Raw genomic sequence first — 21198 nt, forward strand, 5'->3', positions numbered from 1 at the left:
GGATCAAGCAAGTTCAAAGCCAGCTCAGTCAACAGCAAATTCCAAGCCAGCCACTGTTAAGTAATGAAAATCCTTTTAGGAAAAAAAAAAAAAAAAAAAGCCAGGCGTGGTGGCACACGCCTTTGATCCCAGCACTCAGGAGACAGAGGCAGGCAGATCTCAGAGTTTGAAGCCACCCTAGTCTACAAATTGAGTTCCAGGACAGCCAGGGCTACACAGAGAAACCTGTCTCAAAAAACCAAAATAAATAAATAATAATAAAGAAAACAAATTGCTTCTTCAGAGGTGTTAGTGCAAGAGGCAGCCAGGATCTGTTAAAGTGTTTTCTGCTGTCTTTGCAGGTGACAAGGATGTGTTTGTGTGCATGCCCACAGGGGCAGGGAAGTCTCTGTGCTATCAGCTCCCTGCCCTGTTGGCCACTGGGATCACCGTTGTAGTCTCTCCTCTCATTGCCTTAATTCAGGTGAGTCTTTCAGGGCGTGAACATGAAACCCCAAAAAGATGATGAGGGACAGGGGTGTTTTGCTTTGGCCATTTTCTTTCCCAGTTTTCAGGAAAGCATGCATTGCATCTGGGGCCCAACCCCTTCCCTGCCCCCTCCCCATTTTTTGCCCTTCCCTTCTGTTAGTTCACTTTGTCCCCTGCCAATTTTACTTTTAATTTATTTCATAAATACTTCATTCATATGCCATTACCTGTAGCTCCATCTTACTGGCTTTTTTTTTTTTTTTTTTTTAAGCCTAGGCTGCCTTTGAATTTCCATTCTTGCTATCTTACCTCAGGAATGCTGGGATTCTGAGTGTGTAAAATTTCCAGCTATAAAATCCCAGGCCCAGCTTGAAGAGAAGGGATTTTACAGCTGGAAACGTTACTGTCTGGGGCTAGAGGGTTGGCTCGGTCTAAGAGCACTTGTTTTTGCAAAGGATCAAGCGGGTTCAATTTTTAGCACCCATGTGGAGGCTCAGGCACCAGGCCTCAGTGATATACACAGACATAAATACAAGGAGAACTCTCTCTCTCTCTCTCTCTCTCTCTCTCACACACACACACACCCACCCACACACGCACACACACACGAGAGAGAGAGAGAGAGAGAGAGAGAGAGAGAAATGAAAGAAATTTCAGTTCTCTGTTTTGCCTTTGCCTCTTGTCTGATTTGCCTGGGTAACTATGTTGAGTTTCTCTACTCCCCACATGTAGATTTCTCCACTAGTGCACATCACTGTGTTGAGTCAGGGTGAATTACTGAGGTTTTGTTGTTTTTCTTTTCCTTTTTAAGGAATTGTTTACTTTACTTATATAAGTACACTGTAGCTGCCTTCGGACACACCAGAAGAGGGCATCGAATCCCATTATAGATGGTTGTGAGCCACCATATAGCTGCTCATGAACTCAGGACCTCTGGAAGAGCTGTTACTGCTCTTAATCATTGAGCCATCTCTCTGGCCCTATTTTTCTTTTTTTGAGACAGGTATTATTGTGCAGCTCTGGCTGACCTTTGAGTTCCATATGTAAGTTAGCCTTGAATTCACAGAGATTCTCTGCCTACACCACTCCCCCACCTCCCCACCTCACCCCCGTGCCGGATTAAAGACATGCTGCCACTTCTGGTTTAGAGGTTTCTTCCTTCTGTTATGGTCCCCAAAAGTATTCGGCCATATCTATGCATGCATATACTCCCTCTCCTGGGTGGGTAGTTGAGGAGTCGATATGGGGACATTTTGGCATAGTACAGGGATGTGCAGCAGAAGCGAGGTGGAGAGAAACTAAAACTTATTCATGTCAGTCCTGCAGCCGCCCTGCCTGTATTCAGTGCCTGCAGCTGAGCGGGTAGGATTGAGGAAGCAGAGGCACATGGCTGAGAGCCACCGACCACATAGGCAGAGGGGTGGAGAGCAGCAGCAGCACTCGGTGATACTCACTACACCAAGGCTTTGTGCCAGGAGTGGGAGCGCCCATTGTTCCACTCACTCTGCTTTGTTTCCTTTGCTTTTTCCCGACACAGGATCTCTCTGTGTAGCTTTGGCTGTCCCGGAAGTTATTATGTAGCCCAGGCTAGCCTCAAACTCAAGAGATTCACCTCGCCTCTGCCTCCTGAGTTTAAAGGTGTGTGCTACCTCCCACGCCCGTCTTCATTCTGATCTTTTTTTATCTTTTGAGGCAGGGTCCCATACAGCCCAGACTGGCCTCAAACTTAACGTCTATAGGTGGGGCTGGCCTCAGACTCCCGATCCTCTTGTTTCTGTATCTGAAGTGCTAGGCTTACAAGCCTATACCTTTAAGGTATCTCCCATCTCACCTTTAAGGAGCAAAGTCTCACTTCATTCTCATCACAGCCCTGTCAGGTAGTTACTGTGGTGGGCAGCAGGGCGCGTGTGGTGAATGAGAAGGAACGGAGCTAAGTGAGCCACCATAGATCCAGCTCCTCTCATGCCAGAGCCTGGCCTCCCATCCATTTTACCATCCTTTCTGCTGGGCGAGGAGAAGACATATTGGAGGGTAGCTGGAGGTCCTTCACGGTCCGTGGTTGAGATGCTGTGCCGATTGCCTGGTCCTGAGGACTCATGATGCTCCACTCCATATTCTTCTTTACCCACAGGACCAGGTAGACCACTTGCTGGCCTTGAAGGTACAAGTTAGTTCCCTGAACTCAAAGCTCTCGGTACAGGAGAGGAAGGAGCTGCTGTCTGACCTGGAGCGAGACAAACCTCGGACCAAACTTTTGTACATTACCCCAGAGATGGCAGCTTCAGCCTCCTTCCAGCCCACCCTGAATTCCCTGGTGTCCCGAAACCTGCTCTCCTACTTGGTGGTGGATGAAGCTCATTGCGTTTCCCAGTGGGGACATGACTTCCGTCCTGACTATTTGCGTCTGGGTGCCCTACGTTCCCGCTTGGCACATGCCCCGTGCGTGGCTCTGACGGCCACAGCCACCCCACAGGTTCAAGAGGATGTGTTTGCTGCCCTGCACTTGAAGCAGCCAGTCGCCTCTTTCAAGACACCCTGTTTCCGGGCCAACCTCTTCTATGATGTGCAGTTCAAGGAACTGATTCCCGATGTCTATGGCAATCTGAGGGACTTCTGCCTTAAGGCTCTTGGACAGAAGGCTGAGAACGGGGTGAGGTGCTGGGGTGTGGAGTCTAGAGTGCTGTCTGCAGCACAGACACAGCTACTGTTTCCTAGTTGTCTTAGCTGGGAGTCTCTGGTCCCAGCTCCTAGGATAGGCAGGTAAACAGTCCTCGCATGTTTAGTAGGCCTACATAGGGTTTTCAGAGAGGAGATGGGAATTAGAAAGGCTGGATTTTAGATTTTTGATTTGGTCTTCCCTCACCTTTTTTTGGATACTAGGTTTCACAATGTAGCCTTGGGTGTTAAGGAACCCCCTAATTTAGATCGGTTTGGCTTTGAAAGCAGAGATCTGCCCTGTCCCGATTGCTGGGATTAAAGGCATACACCAGACTATGCCAGGATTGCTCTTGCTTTTTTTTTTTTTTTTTTTTTAAGTGATGAGCCCTGTTGGCTGTCCCGCCTCAGAGAAGACGGAGACATTGGTGAGAGAGCGTGGAGCTTTTGAAGAGTGCTGTGCTCTAGTGAGTGGGCTGATTGTACCACCCTTCTCCTGACTGACACCCTCCCACCTCTTCCTGCTCAGTCGTCCTCTGGCTGTGGCATTGTCTACTGCAGGACTAGAGAAGCTTGTGAACAACTGGCCATTGAGCTCAGCAGCAGGGGCGTGAACGCCAAGGCTTACCACGCAGGTAAGAGGTCCACTGTATACCACTTGCATGCTTAGTACTCACAGAGACCAGAGGAGGGCCTTGGATCCCTTGGTACTGGAGTACGGATAGTTGAGAATTGTAATGTGGGTGCTTGCCACAGACCACCCCAGTCGGGTATGGGGGTCCCTGGAATGAGGGTCCTCGAAGCTAGGTGGGTAAGGATTTGGCAGTGACAAGCAGAAACAAACACAGAGACAGTTTGAGTATGAGTGTATTTTGCAGCTCCCAAGCAGGGGATTTTACACATTAAAAAACCAAACATTACAGCTCTTAGAAACTATATCCAGTGAAACAATCACAGATAACAACAAAAATCACTTGGCACAGTAAAGCACAAAAATCATCCAAGCATTACAACTCTGAAACTATGTGTTCAGTGGATCACAACAGAACAGGTAACATCATCGTAAATCATCAAAATATAACAATTCTAAAAGGATGTATACAGTGGGGGCTGTCGTCCAAGGCTAGTGGCATATTTCTAGGAGCAGGTTGATAAATTTTTAACAGTCAGTGCTCTCAACCACTGAACTAACTTTCCAGCCCCACGGTCAATTATTATTTAACATCTAGTGCCTGATTTTTAAATAAATCGTGAATATATAAATTTAAACTATTTTAATTCTTTCTAATTAAGGCTTTCTTTACCATATACCAAAACTGACCTCCGATGACACACGTGTAGCCATATGAAATTTTATTGTTGGGAAAGTTTTTTATCTATCATCATAGTTTTGTAAATAATTTAGAAAGTAAAGCGTTGGTTTCCCTGGGGATAAGGTCATGTTAGTGACCCCATCTCTAGGGATGGTTTCTTACCCATTATTCTCACTTAAGATTTTGGCCTAGGCTACTAGGAGCATGTAAATAAGAAAGGGAATAAGAGAAAACAAAACAGATAGATTGTCATGAGAACTACGGCTCAATAATTTTTCTCTGGTGAAGAGTTCCACAGCCGGTTCCAGGAGCCCCCCCCCCCTTTGAGGTTGATCGCCTCAGTCTGTGGAACTTGTCACACAGATCCTACTGGAGGTGGTGTGGCAGGTGGTGTGAATCAAACCCTGTTCTTCTGGAAGAGCAGCCATACTCTTAACTATTCAACCCTCTCTCTAGCCAAAGGTGATTTTTGTGTGTGTGTGGGGGGGGGCCCAAATATCATTTTAAAAAAAATTAAATCTAGACCACAGACTTTTGAGACATATGGACATAAGTTCTTAGGTCTCATTTTTATTAAATATTCTTTTCCAGTCATGGGCTAAGATTTTTTTAAAATGAAGTCTAATTATGTATCTCTGGCTGTCCTAGAACTCACTACGTAGACCAGGCTGGCTTTAAACACAGAGACCCTCTTGTCTCTGCTTCCCAGGTACTGAGCTGAAACATGTACCACCATGCCTAACTGGCTCAGTTCTTCCTTAGTCGAGTGCCTGTACCAAGGTCATGTAGATAAGAAGTGATAGATCCAGGTTATAGGTTAAGTGTCCAGGACACTGTCACACCCAGAATAACTCCCCACTGCCCCAACGATAAACGCACTAAACCCACGAGGATGTGAGTTTTCCTTGACTGCCTTCCCCTCCTTTCCAGGCCTGAAGGCGTCTGATAGAACACAGGTACAGAACGAGTGGATGGAGGAGAAGGTCCCTGTAATTGTTGCGACCATCAGTTTTGGGATGGGAGTAGACAAAGCTAATGTCCGGTAAGCTCTGGTTCTTGCCTTTCTTTCCCAGTTAGGGCTTGGCTTCAGGTGGATTGCCTAGTCCTGTGTACAAAGTCCCAAGTCTGTGTGCTACTGAGGAGGGGAAGCCTCCTGGGGAAATCCACAGTACACAGGCTGAATGCTTGCAGTTTCTGAGTGTCGTGGTTCCCCACCCCAGGGAACCTAGCAGCCTTGCTATCAAGGTTGTCTATCAACAGTCTGGTTGAAGCCGGGTGGTGATGGGGCACGCCTTTAATCCCAGCATTTGGGAGGCAGAGGCAGGCAGATTTCTGAGTTCGAGGCCAGCCTGGTCTACAGAGTGAGTTCCAGGACAGCCAGGGCTACACAGAGAAACCCTGTCTTGAAAAAAAAAAACAAAAAACCAGTCTGGTTGATGCCATCCTTCAGGTAGAACTGTCAGGAGGCTGCAGTGAGTAACTGCTCACACCTTCCTCCTATGGAGAGTGAAAGGGGAAGGTCCCATTACTCACATCCCTTGTTACTGTTTACTGCCAGTCCCTAAGAGCTGGGACTCAGCTGAGCCTCTGAGTCTCCCTCTGGCTACTCTGAGGGAGGGTTTTTCTTTCTAGCCATGATCTGACTTTGGGAAAGCTTTTAGACAACTGCCTGAAGCCCTCTGTCCTAGCGGCATCAATAATGCCTTTACGTGCCATTAAGCCTCACCATGTCACTGATGGGAATTAGTCACGGTACTAACAGAACTTGTACATTTGAGAAATCACAGGTTATGGAATCAAGAGTTGAGCCCCAGTCTGCCAGGGCTTGTTAGGAGCAAACTTTGGAATCACTACCACAGGCTCAGATCCTACTCTGTTCTTCCTTCCTGGGTGTTCTTTTTTTTTTTTTTTTTTTTTTTTGGTTTTTCGAGACAGGGTTTCTCTGTGTAGCCCTGGCTGTCCTGGCACTCACTTTGTAGACCAGGCTGGCCTCGAACTCAGAAATCCGCCTGCCTCTGCCTCCCGAGTGCTGGGACTAAAGGCGTGCGCCACCACGCCCGGCCTGGGTGTTCTTATACACTTACCTTTCCCATCTCCTTTATCATCTGTAGAGTCATGTGATGCTGACTAACAAGTGAGACAGATGTAGTAACTGACGCATAGTAGGTACTTAATAAACACCCGTTCCTTCTTCAAGTGCTAAAATAAGACCATACAACTCAGCCGGGCGTGATGGCCTTTAATCCCAGCACTCGGGAGGCAGAGGCAGTCGGATCTCTGAGTTCGAGGCCAGCCTGGTCTACAGAGTGAGTTCCAGGACAGCCAGGGCTACACAGAGAAACCCTGTCTTGAACACCCCCAAAATCATACAACTCGGAAGTAACAATTTTTACCTTTTTTTTAGGCTTTATTTTTATCTTGTGGTGTGCTCATGTGCATGTGAGTGCACTGCCCATACAGGCTAAAAATGACAAACCTGGATCTGGAGTTACAAGTGGTTGTGAGCCACTCAACATGGATACTAATTAAGCCTTGGGATCTCTATAAGAGAAGTACAGTTCTTAACAGCTGAGCTGTCTCTCTGGCCTCTGATCTTTATTTGTTGAGACAGGGTCTGTGCATCCCCAGCTAGCCTGGACAACCTCATGTAGGTGAGGCTGGCTTCAAGCTTTCAGATCTATCTCCTGACTATTCTAAAGATGTGCACCAACACACCCAGCCTGTTCTTAAATCCAGTATTTGTCCTGGCCTCTAGCTTTAAGGGTTTTGTTGGTTTTCCATTTTTATTTTTTGTGTATGGGTATTTTGCCTGCATGTGTGTCTGTGGACCATTGGTGTGCCTAGTACCTGCAGAGACCAAAAGAGATTGGATTCCCTGTATCTAGAGTTAGAGAAGGCTGTGAGCTGCCATGAGGGTGCTGGGACTCAAACCCTGTACTCTGGAAGAGAAGCCAGTGCACTTAAGCATTGAGCGGTCCCTTCAGTCCTGGCTGTGCCATATTTAATTTTGCCATATTTACTAGAATTTCTCCCATACCTTGTGCTATGGCCTCTAAGTTGGGCTGTTCTATGGCAAGAGGCCTGTGAGGGGCACAGGTGTCTCACCCAGCTGCCTGTGACTTACTCCAGAATCTGTCTCTTGTGTGTTAGTTTCTCAGTACCTGGCCACTATGGAGTGAATTCTCCCGACAGGAACACTGCTCTCAGAACACTTAGCTCTTCCATCATTATCAAGTCCTTTTGCATCCTACAGGTTTGTTGCTCATTGGAATATTGCCAAGTCCATGGCTGGCTACTACCAGGAGTCTGGCCGTGCTGGCAGGGATGGCAAACCATCTTGGTGCCGCCTGTATTACTCTAGGAATGACCGAGACCAAGTCAACTTCCTTATCAGGAAGGAACTAGCCAAACTCCAGGTAAGTCCCAGGCAGTAGAAGCCTTTGGTGTGTGAACTCACCAGTCCATTCATATAGCTCATGCTGATCCTGGAGAGCTTGAGTAACTAGAGGGGAATCCCTGCCTAGAAAGCATATCCATGAGGATGGTGTGGAGGGGGAGTAGGCTGCTGGTGACAAGCTGGGTTAGATGTTTGTCAGCTGAGTACTATTGTGTATGTGTGCTTTTTAAGGTAGCCAAAATTATTCCTGCCTTGATTATTGAACTTTGTTACATAAGTGTTTTTCCATGTTCTCTGGTTTTTCTTTAGCCATTTAAATCTTTTTTGCTGATTATACAATTATTCATAGACAGCCCAAAACAGACCCAACCTAGAAAGGAATATGGTGTGAGGTAGGTACATTATAAGTCACCAGGAAGAGGAGAGACTTGAATAGTCAGTGCTGAGAAAAAGGTAAAATTAGGTTCCTATAAGATATGGGTATGAATTTCAGAAGGATTGGCACCTCAAAAAAACCCTAAAATTAAGGGTAAAATAGTTTATGTTCTTGGGAGAGAAAGATCATCTTGATTTATTTGTTTGCTTATTTATTTGGTTTTTCAAGACAAGGTTTCTTTGTGTACCCCTGGCTGCCCTGGAACTCAGTTTTTAGAGCAGGCTGACTCAGAGAATCCATCTGCTGTTGCCTCCAAAGTGCTGGAATTAAAGGGGTATGTCAACATGCCTGGTGGCTTCTTTAGTGCCCATTGTTTGGTGTGGTGGGACTGCCACTGAATGTGTGTGGACATCAGGACAGCTGCAGGAGTCAGTTCTTGTTCCACCAAGTAGGTCCTATGCATTGACCTCAGATTGTCAGCTTTGAAGGCAATCAAGTCATATTTACCTGCTAAGCCATCTTGTCAGCACATATTTCAAGATTTTTAAGTAAAAACCAGCTGGGCTTGTTGGTGAACACCTATAGTCCTGAGCTCAGGAGCAGAGGTGAGAGATTGAAGGGTCAGGACCAACCAAGTAGTAAGTTCCTGTTCAGCCTAGGCCTCAGAGCAAGACCTTGTCTCAGAAAACTAAAGGGACTAGGCATGGTTCAGTGGTAGAATTCATACTGCCAAGTTGAACTTGTAAGGCCAAGTTCAGTTCCCAGCACCACAGCAAACAAGCAAATAAAACAAAAGAAAACAAAACAAAAACCAGAAACTAAGGCTGGTCTTGTGTGTACTTATCTCAAGGAGGATAGGAATAAACGATAACTCACAATAGCAGCTTTGAAGAGGAGGAGGAGAGTGGTAAGATGACATTGTATGAGGGAGGCTGAGCCGGGAGGTTCTGGGGCTCCCAGGTTAGCCAGCGTAGCCAAAACTGTAGAGAGTGATAGAGGAACACACCAGCATTGACCTCTGCTGCGCTCTTGTCGACTGACTGTGAACCTAGTACATGATAGATGTGTATGAAAATGTCACGGGGGCTAGTGAGATGGCTCAGCAGGTAAGAGCACCCGACTGCTCTTCTAAAGGTCCAGAGTTCAAATCCCACCAACCACATGGTGGCTCACAACCACCCGTAAGGAGATCTGACTCCCTCTTCTGGTATGTTTGAAGACAGCTACAGTGTACTTACATATAATAAATAAATAAATCTTTAAAAAAAAGAGAAAAAAAGAAAATGTCACGGACTTGTCACTGGTTATAATAAATATATGCTAATTTTAAAAAGCAAAGCAAAAAGGGGCTGGAGAGTTGGCCTGGTGGCTGAGAGTGCTTGCTGCTCTTGTAGAAGAGTTGAGTTCGTATCTCAGTACCCATATGAGGCAGCTCCAACCGTATGTAACTAACTCCACCTCCAGAGGCTCCAGCCTCTTTTGGCCTCCTTAGGTATACTGTACACACACACACACACACACACACACACACACACACACTGTACACACACATACTGTACACACACAGACACACATACTGTATACACATATACTGTACACACACTGCACACACATACTGCACACACATACTGTACACACATACTGTACACACAGACACAATACTGTACACACAAACTGTACACACATACTGTACACACACACACACACACACACACACACACACCATAGTTGCAACTTATTTCTGATTCCTACCCAAGTGAGAGTAAAGGGCTGACAGGAGGATTGCTGTAAGTTTTAGGCCAGTCTGTGATACATAGTGAATTCAAGGCCAGCCTAGAAGGTTGAGTCATACTATATCTCAAAAACAACAAAATAAACCAAGAGAAATAGAAAAAGCAAATGTCTGCTTGGAAAACCCCAATTTGCTGGGCAGTGGTGGCACATGCCTTTAATCCCAGCACTTGAGAGGCAGAGGCAGACAGATCTTTGAGTTCGAGGCCAGCCTGCTCTACAGAGCTAGTTCCAGGACAGCCAGGGCTACACAGAAAAACCCTGTCAAAAAACAAACAAACCAACAAAAAAACCCAATTTGCAAGACTTCATTAAACAACAAAGAGTGGGGCAGGGTGGGGTAGGGGTTGGGGGAAGGCTGGAAAGATGGCTCAGTGGTTAAGAACACTGTCTCTTCCAGATGTCCTGAGTTCAACTCCCAATAACCACATGGTGGCTCACAACCATCTGTAATGGGATTGGATTACACCAGCCCTCTTCTGGTGTGTCTGAAGACAGCAACAGTGTACTCATATACATAAAATAAATAAATCTTTAAAAATAGAAAAAATTCTGAAGACAGCTATGGTGTACTCACATAAAACAAATAAATCTAAAAAAAAGAGAGAAAGATTTAAAAAAGAACATGTTAAAAAAACAGAACCAACAGCAGCAACAACAACAACAACACAAAGTCTAGCGTGAGGAGTGTCAGAGATGGCTAAAGTGACTTCTGTCCCAATGGATTCAGTGCCCTCTTCTGGTCTCCTTGGGCACTGCATGGACGTAGTACACAGAAGTAAATGGTGGCAAAACATCCTTGTACATTACAAACAAAAAAAGCAACACTCATAAGCAAGTGCATCTTTAAAAAGTACACAGACAGGGTGAGTAAGAGCACTTACTGCTCTTCCAAAGGTCCTGAGTTCAAATCCCAGCAACCACATGGTGGCTCATAGCCACCCGTGATGAGATCTGACTCCTTCTGCTGGTGCCTCTGAAGACAGCAACTGTGTACTTATGTATAAAAATAAATAAATCTATTAAAAAAAAAGTACACGAACACACACAGAAACACACAATCACTCATATACACAAAAAACACTCACAAAACCACATACACACAAACAAACCCAGGGCTGCAGAGATGGCTCAGTAGTTCAGGGCACTTGCTGCTCTTGCAGAGGACCCAGGTTTAGTACCCAGCACCCACCTGGCAGCTCACAACCATCCATAACTCCACTTCCAGAGGATCTGATACTCTTTCCTGGCTTCCTCGGGTACCAGGGATGCACCCGGTACACAGATATACACACAGGCAAAACTCATACACAAAACTAGACACAACAGCCTGCTGGGGAGATGGCTGTAAGGGTAACGGGTTTGCTATGTAAATGCGAAGAAAACCCAGAAAGGTGAATAGACACTGGCCTGGAGCAAAATCTCAGATGCTGCTTGGTTGGGGTCTAGGGGCTAGAGGCTCTAGAATGTTTTCAAAGATCAAATTGACCTGCCATCTTGAGGTCTTATTGAAATGAATTCTTGATTATGTCACACTGAGATGTAGAGGTCAGGGCAGGACAAGCAACTGCTGTTCAGAGGAAACAATGCCGCACCAAGGAGGAAATGAGATGGCGGCAAATGTAAGACTGTAACCACGCGTTCAACTCGGAACGATGTTGACATAGCCATACCGAGGAAAAGGCTGCTCGCACAGGACATTGCAGCTTGGGGCCAGAGGGACAACTCTGTGATAGAACTCTTGCCTAATCTGCATGGACAAGGCCCAAGTTTAATCCCTAGCACTGCACACCAATATATAATCAATATTGCTGGGTCCTCATGTGTGCTAGGCAAGGCAGTGTCACTATACTTGATCCCTGGCTGACATTCTTTAAAAAACAAAACAAAACAAAACAAAACCAAAATCAGCAAGCTGGAGGTGGTGGTGTGCACCGTTAATGCCAGCACTCAGAAGGCAGAGGCAGGTGGACCACTAGGAGTTCGAGGCCAGCCTGGTCTACAGAGTGAGCTCCAGGACAGCCAGGGCTATACAGAGAAACCCTGTCTTGGGGGGAGCATAAAAAAACCCTTTACTATGTTTTAACTTACTGTTTTTATGTACATGAATATTTTGCCTGTATGAGTGTGTATTTGGTCTTTTGCTGGCCCAAAGAGGGCACCAGATCCCTTGGAATTCAAGTTAACAGATGGTTGTGAGACATCATGTGGCCGATAGGAACCAGACTTTGGGTCTTCTACCAGAGCAACAGTGCTCTTAACGCTGAGCCGTCTCTCTGACCCCCTAATACTTTTTTGAAGATGAGCATCCGGTTGAGTTTCACTATTACTTCTAATATATGTGCAGTAATGGTCTTTATTTTCATACTCCTAGTGTTTTTTATGGTTGCCTGTCCTGACCAAAGTATGCATTTTTGTGTGTTGGGGGATGAATAACCTAAAAGCAAAAAGTCAGTATTGTCTCAAATATCTATTTTATGTATTTCTTCTCCCCGCCGCCCCCGCCCGAGATCAGCTTTCTCTGTGTGAGTCTGTCCTGAAACTCACTCTGTAGACCAGGCAGACTCAGAGATCCACCTGCCCCTGCCTTCTGAGTGCTGGGATTAAAGGCATGCAACACCACTGCCTGGCTTATTTTCTGTATTTAAAAAAAAATATTTTTAATTTTATTTGGTATTCATGAGTATTTACTTGCATGTATGTGTGTGCACCACATGTGTCCCTGGTGCCCATGGAGGTCAGGAGAGGGGCGGATCTCCTGGAACTGGGGTTACAAATGATTGTGAGTCACCACATGGGCGCTGGAGATAGAACTCAGATCCTCTGTAAGAGCAGCCAGTGCTCTTAACCACTGAGCCATCTCTCCAGCATCTCTTGAGAATTTTTTCTTACATTTATTATTGCATGTGATCACATGGGGGCGGGGCGGGGGGCAGAGAACAACTGTTCTCTCCCTGCACCATGTGGGTCCTGAGGTTTGAACTCAGAACCTCAGGCTTAATAACGAGTACTTTTACCTAGTGTGCTTCTCTCTGACTCTAAATTGCTAAGTTTTTAAAGGAACGTTTGGAAAATATAAAAGAGACCAAAAAATGCATAATCTGAATCTGATAGGGGTTAACAGTTTAGTCTATCTTCTGGTATGCACATTGGCATATATGTACATGTATGTCGTTGTAAGGACCCAAAGTCTGTGCATGTATTTACTGTTTAGAACTTGGATAAGATCGTAGTTTCCCAAATGTTAGTCCAGGGCCCTTTGCATGAGAATCGCCTGAGATCCTTTTGGAAATGTCATCTCTTGCCGCCTCCCATTGAGAAAGTCCAACTCGTAGTTCAGAGATGCTGACCCAGTGTCAGGCCCGGATCCCCGCTTGGGAACTGGCTTCAATAGTGCCCTTTCACATGTCTTCTCCATTACTGACTGTGACAGCACTCTCTATGACTCTGGAGGACTAAGTGGTCCTTTTCTCTCTCCAGGAAAAGAGGGGGAACAAACCGTCTGATAAGGCCACCCTGCTGGCCTTTGAAGCCCTGGTGACCTTCTGTGAAGAAGTGGGGTAAGTGGGCTTAGGGATGTGACGTAGCCACTCACTGGTGGCAGGAGCAGGGCCCTGTGGTTAATCCCAGCATTGTCTCCCTGCTCCTCACAGGGAGGAAAGGCCAATGACTTATGCTGGTTGTGACTAGTGTCAGACCACGCCCTCTCCCAGCAGCCCTCACTTTCTCAGCTGACACAACCCAGCCCTTGGTAGCCCAAGGGACCCCTGCTTGCCAAGTCAGGGCCCTTCCCTTTTTTTGAGTCCCCCTGAGTCTCCGGCTTGTGTGTGTGAGGACTTATTCTACAGTGGGACAGTCATCCATTCCTCTGCCTACTCCATGGCTGCCTGGCTCCATGAGCAGTTTCCTGCAGAGTAATGGGATCAGCTCTAACCGATCGCGCTGCCTCTTCTGAACACTTGAACCAGGTCATGCTGGGTTGTTTGCTGTTGCGATGGAGTCTCCTGTAACCTAGGCTGGCCTGTGACTTCAGGTTATCCTGGCTGCCTTCACCTCCCAAGTGTTAGGATCACAGGCATACGTCACCACACCTGGTGAGCTGTTCTCTTATACAGAGCCCAGTCAGAAGCTTGGGGCCCACTCATCTTTGGTGGTTGGCGGGGTGGCGCATGCTTTGCTTAAATCAGCTTTTCTAACAAAATGCCAGCCTGCTTATGTGGAACCCACTTATCTATTTGTATACATTTGTAGCAGTGGGGAAGGAGCTATGGGCCAGCTATGGAGAGAGACGGTTAGCTGTTCAATGATAGGCTGTGCTGGGCATGTAGTCGATAGAACCCTGTGTGAATGATACCCAAGAGGAGTCAATGTGGGTGGAATAATACATTCCTTTTTCTATGTGGAAAAATCCCGAGAGCTGATGAGGCCTTTGGCCCAGACGGGTCATGGTTACAGATCTCATGTCAGAAGCTACTGACTTGGGCTTCGTGATTGTCACGCTGGATATGCCATCTCATACATGGGTTATCTTGGGTTCTGTAAGAGGAGCGTCTTTGGGCGAAGAGGGGATGTCTGCTTTCGTGCTGTTAAGGATTGAACCAGGAGCTCGCACATAGTATACAAGCCCTCTACCATTGACTTACACTCCAAGCACAGATATTCTCATCCTGAAGCCGAGTGCCAATGACCAGTTACCCAGAACTCGTGTCCACAAGGTCTACTTAGGCTCTCTGTAAAGGGGGAAGAGGTCCTGCTTATCTGGTTCTGCACTTGGATGCTCAACTTCTTCCTATTCATTGACTGAAGTAATTCCTTTTGGAAACAGCATCTCTAATTTGGTCAGATCACATGCTAAAAAGTTGTGGGTTGCTGTGCCAGCTACCCACCCCCCTTGGTTAAAACCATACCACCAAAGCCCTCTCCAGCCACTGGTACATGAATGTACTAAATTCAGCCTCCTCCAGAGCTCTTTATGGTGAGGAATGAAAGAACCGTGTGTTCCAGCTGTCAGTCTCCTCTGCAAAAAATCTTAGTAGGTTCTTGTCTGAGACCAGAGTGCTAAAGCCTACCATGCCTTAGAACAGACCCAACTTGGGGCCTCTGCCTTTCTTTCTTCTGGGTCTTCTCATTGCCTCGGCAGGCAGATGGGGCTGTGCTTCTGTGGGGCTGAGAAGTCCAGGAGATGCATCACCTCCATCCTGATGGCTACAGGGGAGGGTCTGGAGGTCGGGATTCCCAGGTCTCTAGTGAAGTAAACCTTGCTGGCATCTCTGTCCCCTCTGTCCTTTACATGAAAGAGAGTACTCATTGTGGGGACAGTATATGCATGAAGCAAGAAAGCCCCTTCAACAGAAGGGTGTTGCCTTTCTAAGAATAGTTCTGGTTTGAGGCTGAGTCGGGTGACACCAGCACCCCTTAAGGCAGGCACCTGGCAGGGAGGGATAAAGCCAATGGGGTAAGCTCAGCTAAGTGGGTACATTCTGAAAGGAAACTGTTGTAGGGCTGTGTAGGGTGGGATGTGGGCACTGGGCTGGGATCACCAGAGAGGGTATTCAGGTCCATTCCAATTGAGGTGGGGTGGGGGGCGGGGCAGCCAGTGGTTTTTAGTTTGTCTCCTCCATGTAGTCATTTTCTCTGAGCTGCAGCCACAAAAGAAACCTATTCATGGCAGGACTTTAACCTTGTGGCTATTAGGCATTGAAGTAACCTGTGTGCATTTTAAGATGCAAGAGGAGATTTCCATGCTGGCCTGGGCAGAGCTGACTTGTGGAGCTGGGCACTAGGAGGCTCTGCGGCCCAGCAGCATCAGTGTGTCTGTCTGCTCTTGTGCCATGTCTGTCAAGGGCACTGACGGTGGGGCAATGTATAGTTAGTTAATATATAATTACTTATACAAAAGTTCTCATGAAAGTACTTTGAAGAAAAAATACATGGTGGAGTTTTTTTTCTTTTTAAAAATTTTGCATGTGGATGTTTTGCCTGAGTGTGTATCTTAGCACCACATGTGTGCCTGGTGTCCACAGAGGCCATAGAAAGGCATCACTTCCCCTGCATCTGGAGTTACAAATAGTTGTAAGCCACCACATAGGTGCTGTGGATCAAACCAGGATCTTCTGCAAGAGCTGCCAGTGCTCTTAGCTGGTGAGCCGCCTCCCGAGCCCTGTAGAGTATTGTCTGAGAGTAACAGAATGCCCTTTCCCAGTCTCTGGTGTCAGAGTCAGGGAGAATGGATTTGAAAAGGCAGGTTTGGACTGAGATTTTGAGGGACAAGGAAGCAGTAAGTAGTCAAGCCAAGAGAGTGTGAGGAGGCATGAGACAAAGTATCCTAGCCAGGGGGATGTGTGGGAAAGCCTGGACAGCTGAGGAACTAAGGTCCTGTGGTGAGCCTGGGGCACGTGTCAAACAGCCCATGAGACTGATTCTACTGTTCACGGGGTCAGAGCCCTCGAGGACGTGTAGACCTTAGTGTGGTTGCTAGAGAAGCCAGCATAAAGAAGAACAGGTCTGCGTAGAAAATGAGCTCATGATAATGGATCTGAGAAGGAATTTTTACTTCACTTGACATTTCGTGTCCTTCTCTGTCAAGGACTTGAAAATAGCTGCTTGGCCAGGGACCCTCATCAGAAGATCTGGTTAGCCACTGCTGCTCTCTCTCATCTGAGGCAGAGCAGAGTTCTTCTCCGTGTGCTTAGTGTTCAGCTGGTGCAGGATGAGAGAGCCAGAAATGGTACCACACCTGCCTTCCCACCTGGCTAACTGGCCAACCCCTAGGCAAGGTCCAGTGGTTCCCAGAGATTCTTTCTTGAGCCAGAGGGACTGGAAGCCCACTGCTGGTCAGGGCTGAGCAGGTCAGCCCCTCTCTCTCTGCTGCCTTCTAGGCCGCCGAGGAGACGGATCACTCCTCTTCAAACACAGCCTTTTCCACATACCCAAACACAACAGCAAATAAGATGAAGAGCAGGAACGTGGAGGTGAACAAGCCAATCACTGTCAGGCCCCCCACATCCCACGGGTTCTTCCAGAAGTCTACATTCTGGATGCTCCTTGGCGGTACCATTTGGCCAACGGAAATCTGGAAGAGAGGAGACAAGAGGCCCTGAGTGCAGAGAGCTCTGAAGGCCTTGTGCCCAGTGGTGCTGTCCGTGACACCTCCTGGACAGCTCCACACAGCTCGCTCACCAACACTGCGGGGATGGTGAGTCTTTGGATTCAAAGTCTCTAACATCAAAAAGTGGGAAATAGCCGGGGGTGGTGGCGCACGCCTTTAATCCCAGCACTTGGGAGGCAGAGGCAGGTGAATTTCGGAGTTTGAGGCCAGCCTGGTTCCAGGACAGCCAGGGCTACACAGAGAAACCCTGTCTCAAAAAAAAAAAACCAAAAAAGTGGGAAATGGGATTTCCTGCTTGGAAGCTGCTGAGGGCTACCTCCAGAGTCTCTGGCTCATTCTTGAAAAACTCTGCTATGAGCCTGATATTTCTCCTGTCCCTGAGGCCTTCCTAGCTAGAACCTAAAGTGTACACCTGTAGGTCTCCTATTCTTATTGTCCCAATTCCCAAATGTTTGGGAGGCATTTTGAGAGCTTGGTCTATCAGCCTATCTGGGTGATGGTGACTTAAGTTTCAGCTCTACAGAAGGCTGAATTCCTACTTGAGCCCAGGAATCCAGGCCAGCTGAGAACAGAAAACCCTATCTCCGAGCACTGACTGCTCAGCTCACAGTCTTCCATAATGCCAGTTCCAGGGCACCTGACACCATCTCTAGCCTCTGAAAATACCAGGAGTGCATGTGTGGAAATGCATACGTAAGAACAACACACACATAAATCTTTAAAAAAAAGTGTTGGTGGTGGATAGGAAGAAAGCGTAGCTGAGTGTCCTTGGATGCAGCTGGGAGCAGGAGGCCTTGCCATAATACGGAAGTGGAGCTGGTGTCAATGGGGTTGCAGCCGTTTGGGGAGTGGGGGAAGAAGAAAGATGTCATTACCTGGTTTTCTGTTAATAGTCTTGAATCTTCTGAGGACAAAGCAAGTCAGGCTGTCCTTCCGGCCTCAGACTTTGGGGTTCCTGGGTGGAAGAGGCTTCCAGGTGACCACAGCTATGCCCCAACTCAAAGAAATTACTGTTGGCAGCCCAGGGAGTTGCCAAATACTCTGACCACACCTTTGCTGCCGCCACCAGAGCAAACAAGGGTGGGCTAGACTGGTTGCCTGGCAACTGCCACTCCCTCCCTCATTCCCTCCATTAGGATTCTACCCTTCTGTGATGGCATTGGAGGAGTTGAGTTTTAAGTCCCTGAGAGAGGTCAGCCTGAGTTAGGGTGAGAAGAGAGAGTGGGTCTGTGCCCCAGGCCGCCTGTCAGCCTCGCTGATGAGAGCTGGGCCTTAGAGCCATCCAGAGCTCTCAGATCTCACCGGGAGCACTCTTCTCAGAGCTCGTGGGGAGCACTCTTTCCTTCCTTCCTGTGGTTTGGGTGAATGATTAACTGCAGTTCTGACAGGAGCTGCCTGGAACAGGTTTCTGGGTAAGAGTAGGAGTGCTTATCACACGGAGCCTTTCCCCGCAGTACCTGCCTCCTGCATGGCCTCTGCTGGTTCTGTGGTTAGAGAGAGAGAGAAGAAGCTGGAGAGGGGGTGACCGCACACACACACACACATACACCACACACACATATATACACACATGAATGCATGCACACATGCGCCTTGGAAGGGGACTAATTACACTGGCCTTGCTTGGAACTTGGTGGCCACTGTTGACTCCTTTCAGAGGTTAGGCATGTGGGCCTGCCATAGCCCGTTGTAAGATCAGAGAGGTGGGCCTTTCCCTCTGAAGGGCTTACGTTCTAGTCCACAGCTCATCAATCCTGCCGTCAGAGTTTGGGAAATGCTCACTGAATAACAGTTTCTGGGATGCCAGGGTATCTGTCATCCAATCCTCTGGGGTCTAACCTGGAGTGGCTGACAGGTGAGGAACAAGCTCAGGGAAGCGTTGTCGCCTGCCATTTCCTTGTGTAAAACTCACTGACTTCCTGGCCTGCCAGATGCACACAGCCAGCAGGCGGGACTCTGGCACACCCTGCTGTGGTTTGTGCCCATGGGTTAAATGAGGTTCTTATCAAGAGTCAGTTGTTTGTTCCCAGACTGGTGTATGGCAGCTGCGCTTGTTTCTATGATCACAATGTTGACTGTGACATGGTATCAACAGATGAAGCAGAAATGACAACCACAACTCCAGCTTTACAGCAAGGACGGACAATGTGGTTAAGCAACTTCGGTTGTGCAGCTGGTACAGTTGGAGTTTGGAGCCAGCTGTATAGTCTGAGCTCTTAGAGCAGACGACAGCTGTTGTCTCTATTAATACCTATGTGACCACTTTGCTATCACTCCATATTCCCATCGAAACAATTGAAACATAACTAAACTTTGGCACATTTTGTAAAACTCCTGGCATTAAATTTTTTTATACATTTTGTGCACGTGTGTGTGTGTCTGTGTGTGTGCGCTCATTCATACACACACATACACACACACACATACACACACACACACACACACACACACACATACACACACACACATACACACACACACACGTATGCCATGGCCTCTGTGTGTATGGAGAAAGGGTAGTGGACAACTTGTGGAAGCAGGTTCCAGAAATTAAACTCAGGTCTTAAGGTTTGGTGGCCAGTACCTTTACCCACTGAGCCATCTTGCTGGCCCCTCTCTGGTGTCATTTTCTTTCTTTCTTTCTTTTTTTTTTCTTTTTTTTTTTTTTTTTTTTGGTTTTTTCGAGACAGGGTTTCTCTATATAGCCCTGGCTGTCCTGGAACTCACTTTGTAGACCAGGCTGGCCTCGAACTCAGAAATCCGCCTGCCTCTGCCTCCCGAGTGCTGGGATTAAAGGCGTGCGCCACCACGCCCGGCTGGTGATATTTTCTACTCAGTTTCTTTTGCAGGTGTGTTCAAACTCTTGCTCTAATAAAACCAAAACTACAAGAAAAAGGCTCGAGCAGAGCTGGACAACAGCCCCTCCTCAGAAGGACTAGCCCACCCACAGAGGCACCTGTGCCCACATCAGAGGTACATGGGCTGGAGGGACAGTTCAATGCTAGGGGCACTTGTTGCTTTTCAAAAGACCCTGGTTCAGAGCTCAGCACTCACACCAGGTGGCCACAGCTTCCTTTAATTACTCAGGAGACCCAACACATTTGTCTGGCCTCTGAAGGGACCAAGCATTCATACACATACATAAAACATTAATAAATCATTAAAAATACAAAATGAATCTGAGCTAGGTGTGGTAGCACATATCTTTAATTCCAGCATCCAAGAGGCAGAGGCAGGTCTGTGAGTGTGAGGCCAGCCTGGTCTACAGAGTGAATGGCATGTCAGCCAAAGATATCTACTGAGACCCTGTGTCAGAACAATAGCAACAAAATCAGGTCTGTGGAAAGAAATGTGTCATTCATAGGAGAGCTGCTTGGTCTAGCATTTTTAATACTCTATTTCTATTGTATGTGCATGGGTGCTTTGCCTGCATGTATGTCTGTGAGGATGTTGTATTCCTTGGAACTAATGTTACAGTTGTGAGCTGTCCTATGGGTGCTGGGAATTGAACCTGGAACCTTCAAAAGAGCAGTCATGGCTCTTATCCACTGAGCCATCTCTCCAGCCCTTGTCTAGTTTTGAATAACTGCTGTACCCAAGTAGATCTATTGTCTCAGTAACTGTGAGGAAATAGATGTTTACATGAATGTAGGCAAAGATACATATAAAAACAAATTTTAAAAAGAAACGAAGCCGGGCGTGGTGGCGCACGCCTTTAATCCCAGCACTCGGGAGGCAGAGGCAGGTGGATTTCTGAGTTCGAGGCCAGCCTGGTCTACAAAGTGAGTTCCAGGACAGCCAAGGCTACACAGAGAAACCCTGTCTTGAAAAAAAAAAAAAAAAAAAAAAAAAAAAGAAACGAGGTAGGGACAGCCAAAGAAGAGGAGAACATTTCTAGGACAAAATTAATCTGTGCACATATTTTATGATATGAAATTTGTAATACTCATTTGTGTTAGTATGATGGTTTTTGTTATAAATTGCTTTGAAAATGTTAATATTTCACAAAATTTGTCTGCTCTGCTAAGTGCTGCTGCCATGGTTCTTGGTTTTGCAATAAGGCATAAAATTCAGGCAATGAAATGTGCAG

General features: G+C 47.0%; 2 protein-coding genes across 3 annotated transcripts in view; one reads left to right on the plus strand and one right to left on the minus strand.

Annotated features, from left to right (window-relative positions):
* The window catches only part of Recql5 (RecQ like helicase 5), a 40456-nt gene that overhangs the window by 2468 nt on the left and 16790 nt on the right, over positions 1–21198 (plus strand). For both annotated transcript variants that reach the window (XM_021175418.2, XM_029483267.2), the window contains 6 exons: positions 342–463; positions 2600–3118; positions 3653–3758; positions 5367–5478; positions 7690–7852; positions 13481–13560. In XM_021175418.2, the coding sequence (XP_021031077.1) occupies positions 342–463; positions 2600–3118; positions 3653–3758; positions 5367–5478; positions 7690–7852; positions 13481–13560 (1102 nt within the window). The remainder of the gene's footprint in view (positions 1–341; positions 464–2599; positions 3119–3652; positions 3759–5366; positions 5479–7689; positions 7853–13480; positions 13561–21198) is intronic.
* Positions 16674–17066, minus strand: Erln (endoregulin). Its single transcript, XM_021178419.3, has one exon. The coding sequence runs from the start codon at positions 17055–17057 to the stop codon at positions 16896–16898; it is 162 nt and encodes a 53-aa protein (XP_021034078.2). The 5' UTR covers positions 17058–17066; the 3' UTR covers positions 16674–16895.

Source organism: Mus caroli, unplaced genomic scaffold, assembly GCF_978045245.1.
Source record: "Mus caroli unplaced genomic scaffold, Mus_caroli_1 scaffold_13, whole genome shotgun sequence".
NCBI lineage: Eukaryota > Metazoa > Chordata > Mammalia > Rodentia > Muridae > Mus > Mus caroli.

Bases quoted from the DNA above. Each gene is read 5' to 3' on its own strand.
- Erln (XM_021178419.3), bottom strand. From the start codon at position 17,057: ATGGTACCGCCAAGGAGCATCCAGAATGTAGACTTCTGGAAGAACCCG.